The sequence below is a fragment of the Pagrus major genome, chromosome 14, assembly GCF_040436345.1.
Source record: "Pagrus major chromosome 14, Pma_NU_1.0".
Classification (NCBI taxonomy): domain Eukaryota; kingdom Metazoa; phylum Chordata; class Actinopteri; order Spariformes; family Sparidae; genus Pagrus; species Pagrus major.
Genome location: NC_133228.1, coordinates 25,700,547 through 25,713,695, shown reverse-complemented (window position 1 = coordinate 25,713,695; position 13,149 = coordinate 25,700,547). Strand labels below are relative to the sequence as shown.

Below are 13,149 nucleotides of genomic sequence, written 5' to 3'. Positions count from 1 at the left end.
GGTGACGGATGACGTCCTGCAGACATGAACAGCAGCAGCTGAAGCCTTATTGATCACTGCGAACATCTCGTGCATCATCTGCAGGCCGATCCATGTATTGATCCATCTCTTCATCTGATGATTGTTTGTTTTTAGTCAGATGAGTTTATTTGTTTGTAAACAGACACAACGAAACATCTGAAGACATCAACTTCTTCAACAAACAAACAAACAAACAGTCGCTGAATTGATCGTCGGTCTCGGCTCTGTTTCCTGTTCATCTCTAAACTCTGACTGACGATCGTTTCTTTGAGTTGTTTACAATAACAGAATATTATGTATGAAACATGTATCAAACTGTAGAAACATGAATGTTCTGTAAATCCTGAGGTCACAGCTGGAGCTGCTGCCCGACGTCCCTGATGGAGGTGAAGACGTGAAGACGAGATGAAACTTCCTGTAACTCAGTTTTCTTCTTCTGCTGTTTCAGAGCGTCTCGGCGTTCCAGGCGTCGGTGAACGACGACGGCATGATCGTGGCGACGCTGGAGCGCTCGGACCTGCAGGAGAACGTCACGGCGTACGCGGCTCAGTTCTCTGGAGAACCTCGAGCGGTCCTGGTCCAGTTTGTGAACAGCAGCGAGCCTCTGCTGTTCAACGCGTCCTTCCACGGTCTCTGCTACTCTGTGGGCCTGCTGCTGAAACTGGGACCGACCTGGTCCAGACCCGTCCAGACTGTGTCCGTGCTCACAAGTAAGATCCTGGAAAAATCTTCAACACCATGAGGCCCGTGAAGTCAGAAAAACTGGCTGAAAATCATTTTAGTTTAATCCACTTCTATTAAAATTCAACTTTAACTGCACCATTAAGATCCTGGTCAGGTTTAGAGGACTGATGATCCAGATGTGTGACGTCTGTCTCTCCGTGTCCTCAGAACCTCTCCCCGTCCACACCGCTCACATATCGGACTACAAGGAGTCTCCAGAGACCGGCGTGGTGTTTGAGATCGAGCCTCCGGCAGGAAACGTCTTCAGCAGAGTGAACATCAGCTACACTGAAGGACAGGAGCGCCGCTCCATGCTCTACAAAGGTACTCGTGTTCTACAGGTTCTGTCTGCAGGGTTCTGGTAGAACGTCTGTCAGCTCATCATGTTTCATATGAACACGTCTGTGTGCAGATTTCTACAGGGGGAAGACGGTGTTCAAACACTGGTTACCAGGTGTGTGTTACCGTAACATCACCTTCCAGCTGATCTCTGAGGCCACCGTGTACCAGACGCCACTGGTCACACACAGTGACATCACACACACACCTCTGCACCACAGGACAGGTGAGGAGCAACACAGTGACATCACACACACACACACCTCTGCAACACAGGACAGGTGAGGAGCAACACAGTGACATCACACACACACACACACCTCTGCAACACAGGACAGGTGAGGAGCAACACAGTGACATCACTCATGATTAAGTATCTGGGGACTTCAAACTGTTCAGCTGCTTCAGCTGCTCAGCTGCTTCAGCTGCTCAGCAGGATGATGAAGTCTGTTTTACTGTGAAGCTCCAGAGATGTTTTGGACCACTGGTCTTCATCAGCAGGTTGTTGGCGCATATGGACCCTGCTCCTGTCTGCACACGATGATAGCAGCTCATATGCTTCCTGCCTGTTTGTATTAATAAACTGGGAACCAGCTGATCCACTGGTTAAATGTTCACCTGTCCCTCTCCGTCCTGTCTCCGTCACAGTGCCCTACCCCCCCCTCAACATCTCCCGTAAGATCGTCCACCTGAGCCAGCGGGCGGCGCCAGGTGAGGCCTCCAGCCTCGTGTCTCCTGAGAGCCGGCGGGCCTCCCGTCGAGCCCGGGACGTGCCGCTGATGGAGGAGCAGCCGCAGGAGGAGGAGGAGGAGGAGAACACGGCGGAGGAGGCGGCGGGAGCCTCCACCCAGGTCCCCTTTGGCCCGACGCACAACCTGACGGGCGGCACCAACGTGAACTTCAACCAGACGACTCCGAGCTACTGGCTGGACCCGACCGACCCGTCTCCCTCCGACAGGGAGGACGAGTTCGTCAACGCCGTGGTGGCGGAGTACGAGGACTCCAACGAGCCGGGTTCAGCCATGGGCCTCCTGCCCGAAGCCTCCGTGCTGCCCACCAAGCTGCCGCCCGTCCTGCTGGAGCTGCGCTGGCTGCCACCCCGAGCCCCGACCAGCACCGACGGCTTCAACATCTACATCTACAGAGACGGTACAGAGGGTGGAGGAGGTCTGCTGTCTGTGGACCAACTCCACATACTCATTATAATAATGATGATTTAAAAATAGCAAGAAACTTAAAATATATTAAACACATCATTTAAATCAGTTTCAGTGTTTTAGTCAGGCAAAGTAGTTGGACACCCACCTGGGTCCTGTCAACAGAACATCCTGGTGTCCTGTCAACACCTCAGAACATCCAGGTGTCCTGTCGACAGAACATCCTGGTGTCCTGTCGACAGAACATCCAGGTGTCCTGTCGACAGAACATCCAGGTGTCCTGTCGACAGAACATCCTGGTGTCCTGTCAACAGAACATCCTGGTGTCCTGTCAACAGAACATCCTGGTGTCCTGTCAACAGAACATCCAGGTGTCCTGTCAACACCTCAGAACATCCTGGTGTCCTGTCGACAGAACATCCAGGTGTCCTGTCGACAGAACATCCTGGTGTCCTGTCAACACCTCAGAACATCCAGGTGTCCTGTTGACAGAACATCCTGGTGTCCTGTCGACAGAACATCCTGGTGTCCTGTCGACAGAACATCCTGGTGTCCTGTCGACACCTCAGAACATCCTGGTGTCCTGTCAACACCACAGAACATCCTGGTGTCCTGTCGACACCTCAGAACATCCTGGTGTCCTGTCAACACCACAGAACATCCTGGTGTCCTGTCGACAGAACATCCTGGTGTCCTGTCGACAGAACATCCTGGTGTCCTGTCGACAGAACATCCTGGTGTCCTGTCGACAGAACATCCTGGTGTCCTGTCGACAGAACATCCTGGTGTCCTGTCGACAGAACATCCAGGTGTCCTGTCGACAGAACATCCTGGTGTCCTGTCGACACCTCAGAACATCCTGGTGTCCTGTCAACACCACAGAACATCCTGGTGTCCTGTCGACACCTCAGAACATCCTGGTGTCCTGTCGACACCTCAGAACAAGAAGTCTGATGACAAATTATGAAAAATTACTAGTTGGAACCAAATTGTTATGGAAATGTGAGCTAATGTTGCTAGCTAACAATGTTAGCTAACAATGTTAGCTAGCATAGAGGTGAAGCCCCGCCCCTTCCGGTCACCATCTGGAGACCTTATTGATCAGAGCTTTGTGTGTAGTGAAGAGAGACAGATGATGTTTGTCAGTTTGTCTTCAGACTGTGACGTCATTATAAAGACGACACAGCCGACGGCGTCGTCAGTGACGTCGTCTCGTCGTCTCCACTGGAGGGACGTGACGGTTAATTAGCTTCTCTGCTACAAAAAGAAAGAATGAAGTTGAATGTATCTGATCATCTCCGTCCACTCCGGCTACTCACCTGTGGTCGTCTGTTTTTCAGGTAACTCTACAGAAACAGCCACTGTGGACGAAAACACTCACGAGTTCTTCACCGAGTTAACGGAGCCGGGAACGTACCGAGTCCAGGTCACCACGCTCAGCTCGTCTGGAGACTGTGAGGCCCGAGAGAGCTCGGCCGACACCGGCTTCACCTTCTACCTCAGTATGTTCAAGAGACGGGCTCATCATTACACACATTAAACTGTCTGTGGAGGTTAAAGCCTCCTGAAACACCGCAAGTAAAACCAGTGCTGATTATTGAAACATATAAACAAATAAACTAATATCACTGAAAACAAACTCCTAACACGTTTTTCTGAGGAAATGTTCAGGCGCCTGGTAAAGAAAGGAAGTTTATTGCCCCGGCTGAGAGGACGGGAGCAGAACCTCATGATCGTCTTTATCTTGTTCACACTAACGCTGTTCATGTAAAACAGTCAGAAACAGGAGCTGAGCTGAGAAACAGCCACACAGTCTTACAAAACCTCCCTGACTGGTTCCAGGTCCGGGAGGCGAGCTGCTGGAGGAGCTCCGGGAGCGTCCGCAGGCCGTCAGCATCAGGCTGCTGGACTCCAGCACCGCCGCCATCTCCTGGGCCCTGTCCTCCGAGAACCACAACGGCAGCCTGGTGTCGGTGGTGTCGACGACCTGCCTCCGACCGAGCCTGAGCCAGAGGATGGAGAACACGTACTGCAGCGAGGTGACCACCAACACTTACACACAACCACCACACAATGAAGGGTGACAATGAAGTTCACATGGGTCAATCTGAAGGGGCGGATCAATGGATGAATGATCACATGATCTCAGGTATTTTCATTTGATGATCTGCAGCATTGAATGAGTGTTTATAACCCGTCGAACTAAAACTGGAGATACAATGAGGGAAACCAGGAGTTCAGACGTCTGTGATGGAGGCGTGTTGGCATGTTTGCTGTGTACAGGAAAGATTATTTAAAAAAGAAATGCGAGATGTTTCCAGGAAGCAGGAGCTGAAAATCTTGGATCTGAGAATGAATAAATAAAGAGGTGGAGCTGCGTCACGTCTCAGGTGTGAACGGACTCGTCTTATGTTCCAGCTGGAGGTGTGAAAAACACGAGTGTGGTGAGAAACAGACTGAAGTGACCCGACGGACGTTTCTCACTCTTCATTCACAGCCAGGTTTCAGTTCTGCTGGTTCTGACCCGAGGAGATTAAAGTCCCGATAAACTTCAGCAGTTAAACTCCTTCCCTCTGTTCTCTGAAGTCAGGAAACACTTTTTATGTTCGTCTGTAAAATTAAAACTTTATTTTAAATCACAGCTTTGACTCTGTTACACAACCTTCGTGTTTCTGTCTTGTGAACATTCTGAGAAGATGAAACTGAACCTGCAGCATCCTGACTCTAAAAATTACGACTTCATACATGAAATAACTCAGCTTTGCTCTCGGCGCTCGTGACCCGACACTCGCTCCAGCATTAGTCGGTCAGGGGAACTTTCAGGGGTTTGGTGCCTTGCTCAGCGACCCGCCGGCAGCAGCTGGTTTAATAAAGTTTTTTAATGTTTCTGTAGGAAAACTCAACGAGTGACATCATCACTAACCTGACCCCCGGGGCTCAGTACAGAGTGGTGGTCTATCACACTAACGGACCTCTGATGAGTCCTCCGTCAGAACCCGTCATCATCGACATCGGTGAGCAACACATCAGTGACATCATCAGTGACATCATCAGCTGCAGACTGTCAGCTGTGTGGTGGCAGTGAGAGGCCTCAGGTTCCTCTGTAATGCTGAAGTGTGTGTGTGTGTGTGTGTGTGTGTGTGTGTGTGTGTGTGTGTGTGTGTGTGTCTGTCTGTGTGTGTGTGTCTGTGTGTGTGTGTCAGAGCCCACAGGTGTGCGTGAGCTGGCTGTTTACCCTCTCAGTCCGACAGCAGTGATCCTCAGCTGGCAGCGTCCGTATCACGTGGCCTTCAGGAAGTACGTCCTGCAGACGTTCTTCTTCAACCCCGTCACTCTGGCCTCTGAGTGGACCACCTACTACGAGATCGCCGCCACCGCCTCCGTCATCGCCTCAGTGGTAACACACACACACACACACACACACACACACACACACACACACACACACACACACACACACACACACACACACTCTTGATGCTGTGAGGAGATGATGAGTGGATGTTTGGGTGAACTGCTCCTTTAACAGACGTATTTCCTCACTAATGGCCGTCTGTGTGTGTGGTTCCTCTCAGAGAGTGACGGACCTGCTGCCGGCCTGGTATTATAATTTCCGTGTTTCCATGGTGACGTGGGGCGACCCGCCACTCAGCTGCTGCGACAGCTCCACCGTCAGCTTTGTCACAGGTAACACTCACACACCTGACTGTACACCTGACTGTGAGCTTCCTCCTCTGTTTCCCTTCATGATATGAAAAATATCAAGACGTTATTTAAAGGTGCAGTACGAACAAATTTTAGTTTAAAACATTCAAAAATGAACTAAAATTCTCTGCAGAATGAGAAGAAATAAGAGTTTTGATGATTTCTCAAAGACGTTTATGTGTTGCAGGGATATCTATTGAAGTTAGCGTGCTAACCAGCTAGCCCCTAGCCTGTTTGTACCTCAAGAGGTGACAGACCAACAGTTAACAACCCCAACACTCCTCCCAGTCCAGGTGGAGTCAGCCACTAGCTAACACTTAGCACCTTTAAGGCCAGCTGCTCCAGCCAACAGGCTAAAGTAATGATGTAGCTGCTGAATCACCTGCTGAGTTTCAGATGAAGTAAAACAAACACCCTCATTGTTTCTTCTAAATATGAATGAAGATCTGACCACGTTAAATGTGTCCTGCTCTCAGCTCCTGAAGCTCCTCACATCTCCTCGGTGGATTACTCTCACGGTGTCCTGTACGTTCGCTGGACGTACGGCGAGCTCTTCATCGACCTGTCTCACTCCAGGATGCTGCACTGGCAGGTGATGGCCGTCGGCAAGAAAGGACCGGAGAGGAGCTACTCCATCGACGTAAGTGTGTCTGACTCGTTCATAAGGAGGCTCGTTCTCAAGTTCACACTCCAACAACGCGGCACCAAAAGTTTAGGACGGGTCCAGATGTCCTCAGCTGCAGTGACGGGTTGAGGTTGTTGACTCCATCACTGAGAGCGTTGCTTCAGAGAGACCTTTGTGTTCGATGATAAGATCCTCAGTGTGGCAGCGCTGTCGTTGTTCTGCTCTCCTTCTGTTAACTCTTTGTTCATTAGAGGACGAACAGACGGGGTTTTAACGACAACAGGTTAATGTCAGGATGAACTTCAGTCCGGTGAAGGTTCCTGTTGTGCTTCTGCTTCACCTGCAGCAGCAGCAGCTTGTTATTTCAGCGTCGGTCGAGCTGCGATCGATTCTGTCTTCTGGGTCCGCTCCATGGTCCAATTAGCAGCAGAGAAATGACCCGCTGTCTCTGCTGCGTCCTCTCCGACTCGTCTCCGACTCGTCTCCTCCTACAGGAGGCCCATTATGATCCAGCAGACTCACACAGTGAACAGTCTGAGGGTGTAACGGGCTGAGTGGTCACCGTGCTGCACCTGTTTAATAATGCACCATTCTCTTCTATACAAAACTCTGCAGCTGCAATAATGATCCCAATGATAATGATCAATAACACTGATCTGACCAGTGATGGCTGCGGTCCGAGGCTCCATGTCTGTCCCAGTGTTGTGACACGATATCTCAGAAACATCTGGAGGGAAATGATTAGTTTGTCTTTCAGAACAGACGAAGTTTCAGTCTCACTTTTGATCTGAAGAGTTTCTAAAATAAAGACTTCAGCAAAGACAAGAGAAAAACCTGCTGTCCTGATTGTGTGGACATGAAGATGAATGTGATGAATAACTGCAGTATTAATATGTGATGGAGACGAGGACACGAGGACACGAGGACACGAGGAGACATCGAGAACAGATTAAAGTAATAAAGACAGAATAAGATCGTGTGGGTTTAAAATACAGGTTGAATTAAATGTAGTTCAGTAACGTCCTCTGTGATTGGTCCTCCCGTCTCTACAGCTGACAGACGCTGACACGTCACTTCTACATTTACTTGTGTTGTCCTGATCAATCAGCTGATCGATCAATAACATCACAGTTACACAGAAACAAAGTGCAAAGTTAGAGAGAGAAATACATTTTAAAACAGAGACGTTTAAAGGGCAACTCCACCAGTTTTACAGGTGATGAGTACCACTGTGATGTCACTCAGTGGCTCCAGCTGTATTGTGGGTAATGTAGGCTCCAGAATGTGTGGAAGAAAAAAGGTGATATCTGTGTGTGTGTGTGTGTGTGTGTGTGTGTGTGTGTGTGTGTGTGTGTGTGTGTGTGTGTGTGTGTGTGTGTGTCAGGTGACTCGTAACGTGATGCGGGCGAGCCTCCCTCTGCCTCCAGGAGACATCTACAACCTGACGGTGACGGCGTGCACGGAGCGCAGCAGGAACACCTCCATGCCGAACATCATCAAACTGGGTCAGCACACACACACAGCCTCACACACACACAGCCTCACACACACACACACACACACACACACACACACACACACACACACACACACACACACACAGCCTCACACACACACACACACACAGCCTCACACACACACGCACACACACAGCCTCACACACACACACACACACACACACACACACACACACAGCCTCACACACACACAGCCTCACACACACACACACACAGCCTCACACACACACACACACACACACACACACACACACACTCGGCTGTTTTCATTCATTACTTTCTTGAAGCGTCAGAAAGGAGCTTCAGCAGGACAGTTCTGCTGATGAGCACGTTATTGAAGCAGTCAGCCTTATTTGCATATTTGAACATGAAATATCAGAAGAAACTAATAATTGATCGACTGATCAACAGAACATGTGATTCATTAACATGTAGAGAGGCTGGACGTGTGTCTCCCGTCAGGCTGAGCAGCAGGAGTGAAGAGTATCTGAGCTCTGCTCCGTCGGTGAACATCTGATGAGACTCCAGGTGTTTATTCCTCCTGGAGGTCTGGATCTGCTCCGACTCTCTCAGGAGAGACTGGGTCCTCTGGTGTGGTCGCGATGCTGCAGCCTCAGATTATCAAGTGTTTGGACCTGTCTGATCATCAAAGACTTGAGTGGTAGTTAAATTATGGGTTTCAGGGGACCAGACTTCTTTATAGATGGTTTGTTGCTGCACAAACACATGAAACACTGACGTTGGTCCTCTCAGGTGAACCGGACCTGCAGGTGTCTGTCTGCTCTCCACAGCTCTCAGCTGCAGAGTGACTGTTTCCACCCTGAAAGTGAATATGAAACCTCATTTTTTCCACTTCCTCTTCTGAGAGAGAACAAGTATTTTGGTCTGTGGTGTTTGCTGCCACTCTCTGCTGCTCCGAGCTGCTCCGAGCTGCAGCTTTTCCTTCAGATTAACTCAGATCCAGGCTTTGGTTTGTGTTTTTCTGCAGAGCCGGCTCCCCCGAGGTCTCTGTACGCCGTCAACGCTACGCACTCGTCTGTGACGCTGCTGTGGACCGAGGAGGGAGTGGTGGACTACTACCAGGTCCTCTGTAAACCCAACAAGGCCAGCAAGGAGCTGAAGGTAAGAGAAGCCATGAGACGCAGAGAGAAGAGCTCAGTGAGCGTCTCCTCTGCTGGCTGTCCTCAGGCGTCACCAGGACGCTTCCACGTGTTTCACAGCTTCAAATGCAGAAGAGAAACAAAGAGAAAAGGGTTTTCTGTCCTGAGGATTTTGATGAGTTATTCACAGTACAGATGTTCAGAGTCAGCGAACCCGTCTGCGGTCCTGAGCCCGTCTACGGTCCTGAGCCCGTCTACGGTCCTGAGCCCGTCTACGGTCCTGAAGTCGTTGATCTGTGGTTCTCAGACCTCGGGTCGGTCATTAGCAGTTTTAAATCATAAATCTTAGAGTCGTATTTAGAAAGAGGAAGTGTTGAACTGTAAATCCTCTTTTTACACTTTAATGTGTTTCTGTTGGTTTGCAGACTTCAGCTTTGATCACCTGCAGGTTTATCTGTAACTCAGACTTTGAGCACAGAGCGGTGAATCACTTCACCTGCAGAACATGTGACAGGTGTTCATCTCTCCTGTAGACGATCCGATGTGATGTGGACAGACGAGCTCTCTGCTTGTTATTACGGATCGACTCGATGATTCGATTCAGTTTCAGTTCGTTACGATACAATTCTTTGTTTCATGTAGACGCTCACTTTGTTTTATAAATCAGCAGAAAGCCTCCTCGGGAAGTGCACGTCTCCTCCAATCCGACACGTTGCTCTGGTGTTTACCTGGCAGACAGCACTGACGTTACGGTGGCGTGAGTCTCACGCTGACCTTTAAACGTTGAGTCTGAAGACGCTGTGAGGACGTCGCAGCAGAGCAGCTTCACTCAGCCGACTCGCGCCTTTAAGATCGGGCCGTCGGATCCAGAGGTCCTCGTATCGCTGTCGTCGCATCTTCAACTTTAAAACTGATTTCTGATTCATATCGGTGGATTGGTTAGATTCTATAACTCAGAGAGAACGAGCTAATTATGGACGTGTCCGATCAGAAGGATCCCGGAGCTGAAACACAGGAACTCTGCCTGGCGACACAGACTGGAGCTCTGGTGCAGGAGACGTGTGAGCAGCTGGTCGGCCACGTTCAGCAGAACATCTGCCGGCCCGTCAGTTCGCTGCTGACCCACAGCCTCATGTCCCATCCACACCTGACATCATCATCATGAACATAAACTACAAACATGGCTGCTGGTAGTACTCACTGCTGTCAAGCTAGCATGTTAGCATTGGGACGTTTTAGCTGCAGGCATCTGTCAGTGTTTGTATCGTCCTGATGTTCTACACGCAGAGCCGGAGACGGCAGCTGTAGTGTCCTCAGGTGAGTCTTTGGGACCACTGTCTCACTCTGTCCCTGTAAAGACAAACATCAGTTATTTCTGGAGGACGCAGCCACAGACTGCTCACAGCTCCGAGTGTAGAGAGACCGCTCTGATGATCACACCTGTAGAGACACAGCTCTGATGATCACACCTGTAGAGAGACCGCTCTGATGATCACACCTGTAGAGACACAGCTCTGATGATCACACCTGTAGAGAGACCGCTCTGATGATCTCACCTGTAGAGACACAGCTCTGATGATCACACCTGTTGAGCGTCAGTCACAGCTGAGCTCTGAGTGGACGGCAGCTGACAGGTGACTGTACTGACACTCCTCTGAGTTTACCTGTCCAGGTGTTCAGCTGTGAGGCTGAGGGGAGGAGCTTTGTTTCCTCTCTTCAGCAGCTTCATGACACAGTCAACCAGGTGATCAGCTGTTTGTGCTGAAGGTTTGTTCTCACCTGCTGGACGATGACTCACCTGTCGTTACCGAGGCGACGTGAGCCGCCAGCACCTGTCTGGATATTAAAGCTTCTTCTCGTCTCTTTCAGGCCCGCGAGCCTCAGACGGCCACGTCTCACGTGCTGACGGTGTCCGGTTTGATGCCGTCCTCCACCTACAACTGCACCGTCACCAGCTTCAGCTACAGCACGCCGAGCAGGCCCGCGCACATCAGCATCAGCACCGTCGGTAGGTGGCGCTGTCCAGCACACGGCACCGCAGCCCTCAGTGTAACGGGTCTGAAGCTAAACCCGCTACTGTCAGTCACACGACACCGCAACACTCAGTGTATCGGGTCTGAAGCTAAACCCGCTACTGTAGGTTACTGTCGGTCCGTGTGGACGTAATCAGGTTTGTTAGAGTTGTGTAGAGTTGTGTAGAGTTGTGTTAGAGTTGTGTTAGTTGTGTAGAGTTGTGTAGAGTTGTGTTAGAGTTGTGTAGAGTTGTGTTAGAGTTGTGTTAGTTGTGTAGAGTTGTGTAGAGTTGTGTTAGTTGTGTAGAGTTGTGTTAGAGCTGTGTTAGTTGTTAGAGTTGTGTTAGTTGTGTTAGTTGTGTTAGAGTTGTGTTAGTTGTGTTAGAGTTGTGTTAGTTGTGTTAGAGTTGTGTAGAGTTGTGTTAGAGTTGTGTAGAGTTGTGTTAGAGTTGTGTTAGAGTTGTGTTAGAGTTGTGTTAGTTGTGTAGAGTTGTGTTAGAGTTGTGTTAGTTGTGTAGAGTTGTGTTAGAGCTGTGTTAGTTGTTAGAGTTGTGTTAGTTGTGTTAGTTGTGTTAGAGTTGTGTTAGTTGTTAGAGTTGTGTTAGTTGTGTTAGAGTTGTGTTAGACTTTTGTTAGTTGTTAGAGTTGTGTTAGTTTTGTCAGTTGTGTAGTGTTGTGTTAGAGTTGTGTTAGAGTTCTGTTAGTTGTGTAGAGTTGTGTTAGAGTTGTGTCAGTTGTGTCAGTTGTGTAGAGTTGTGTAGAGTTGTGTTAGTTGTGTAGAGTTGTGTTAGAGTTGTGTAGAGTTGTGTAGAGTTGTGTTAGAGTTGTGTTAGTTGTGTTAGTTGTGTTAGAGTTGTGTTAGTTGTGTTAGTTGTGTAGAGTTGTGTAGAGTTGTGTTAGAGTTGTGTTAGTTGTGTTAGTTGTGTTAGTTGTGTAGAGTTGTGTTAGAGTTGTGTAGAGTTGTGTTAGTTGTGTAGAGTTGTGTTAGAGTTGTGTTAGTTGTGTTAGAGTTGTGTTAGTTGTGTTAGTTGTGTAGAGTTGTGTAGAGTTGTGTCAGTTGTGTTAGAGTTGTGTTAGTTGTGTTATATGTTGTGTTAGTTGTGTAGAGTTGTGTTAGAGTTGTGTAGAGTTGTGTAGAGTTGTGTCAGTTGTGTTAGAGTTGTGTAGAGTTGTGTTAGTTGTGTAGAGTTGTGTTAGTTGTGTTAGTTGTGTTAGAGTTGTGTAGAGTTGTGTTAGTTGTGTTAGAGTTGTGTTAGAGTTGTGTAGAGTTGTGTAGAGTTGTGTCAGTTGTGTCAGTTGTGTTAGTTGTGTAGAGTTGTGTAGAGTTGTGTTAGTTGTGTTAGTTGTGTTAGAGTTGTGTAGAGTTGTGTTAGTTGTGTTAGAGTTGTGTTAGAGTTGTGTAGAGTTGTGTAGAGTTGTGTCAGTTGTGTCAGTTGTGTTAGTTGTGTAGAGTTGTGTAGAGTTGTGTTAGTTGTGTAGAGTTGTGTTAGAGCTGTGTTAGTTGTTAGAGTTGTGTTAGTTGTGTTAGTTGTGTTAGAGTTGTGTTAGTTGTGTTAGAGTTGTGTTAGTTGTGTTAGAGTTGTGTAGAGTTGTGTTAGAGTTGTGTAGAGTTGTGTTAGAGTTGTGTTAGAGTTGTGTTAGAGTTGTGTTAGTTGTGTAGAGTTGTGTTAGAGTTGTGTTAGTTGTGTAGAGTTGTGTTAGAGCTGTGTTAGTTGTTAGAGTTGTGTTAGTTGTGTTAGAGTTGTGTTAGTTGTTAGAGTTGTGTTAGTTGTGTTAGAGTTGTGTTAGACTTTTGTTAGTTGTTAGAGTTGTGTTAGTTTTGTCAGTTGTGTAGTGTTGTGTTAGAGTTGTGTTAGAGTTCTGTTAGTTGTGTAGAGTTGTGTTAGAGTTGTGTCAGTTGTGTCAGTTGTGTAGAGTTGTGTAGAGTTGTGTTAGTTGTGTAGAGTTGTG

General features: G+C 48.5%; 1 protein-coding gene across 1 annotated transcript in view; it reads left to right on the top strand.

The window, feature by feature from the left end:
* Positions 1-13,149, top strand: part of ptpro (protein tyrosine phosphatase receptor type O) — a 34,049-nt gene that overhangs the window by 1,982 nt on the left and 18,918 nt on the right. The window contains exons 2-14 of the mRNA XM_073480434.1: positions 448-731; positions 913-1,068; positions 1,157-1,309; positions 1,732-2,232; positions 3,581-3,742; positions 4,083-4,279; positions 5,134-5,254; positions 5,444-5,637; positions 5,816-5,927; positions 6,422-6,585; positions 7,955-8,075; positions 9,076-9,209; positions 11,057-11,195. Of these exons, the coding sequence (XP_073336535.1) occupies positions 448-731; positions 913-1,068; positions 1,157-1,309; positions 1,732-2,232; positions 3,581-3,742; positions 4,083-4,279; positions 5,134-5,254; positions 5,444-5,637; positions 5,816-5,927; positions 6,422-6,585; positions 7,955-8,075; positions 9,076-9,209; positions 11,057-11,195 (2,438 nt within the window). The remainder of the gene's footprint in view (positions 1-447; positions 732-912; positions 1,069-1,156; positions 1,310-1,731; positions 2,233-3,580; positions 3,743-4,082; positions 4,280-5,133; positions 5,255-5,443; positions 5,638-5,815; positions 5,928-6,421; positions 6,586-7,954; positions 8,076-9,075; positions 9,210-11,056; positions 11,196-13,149) is intronic.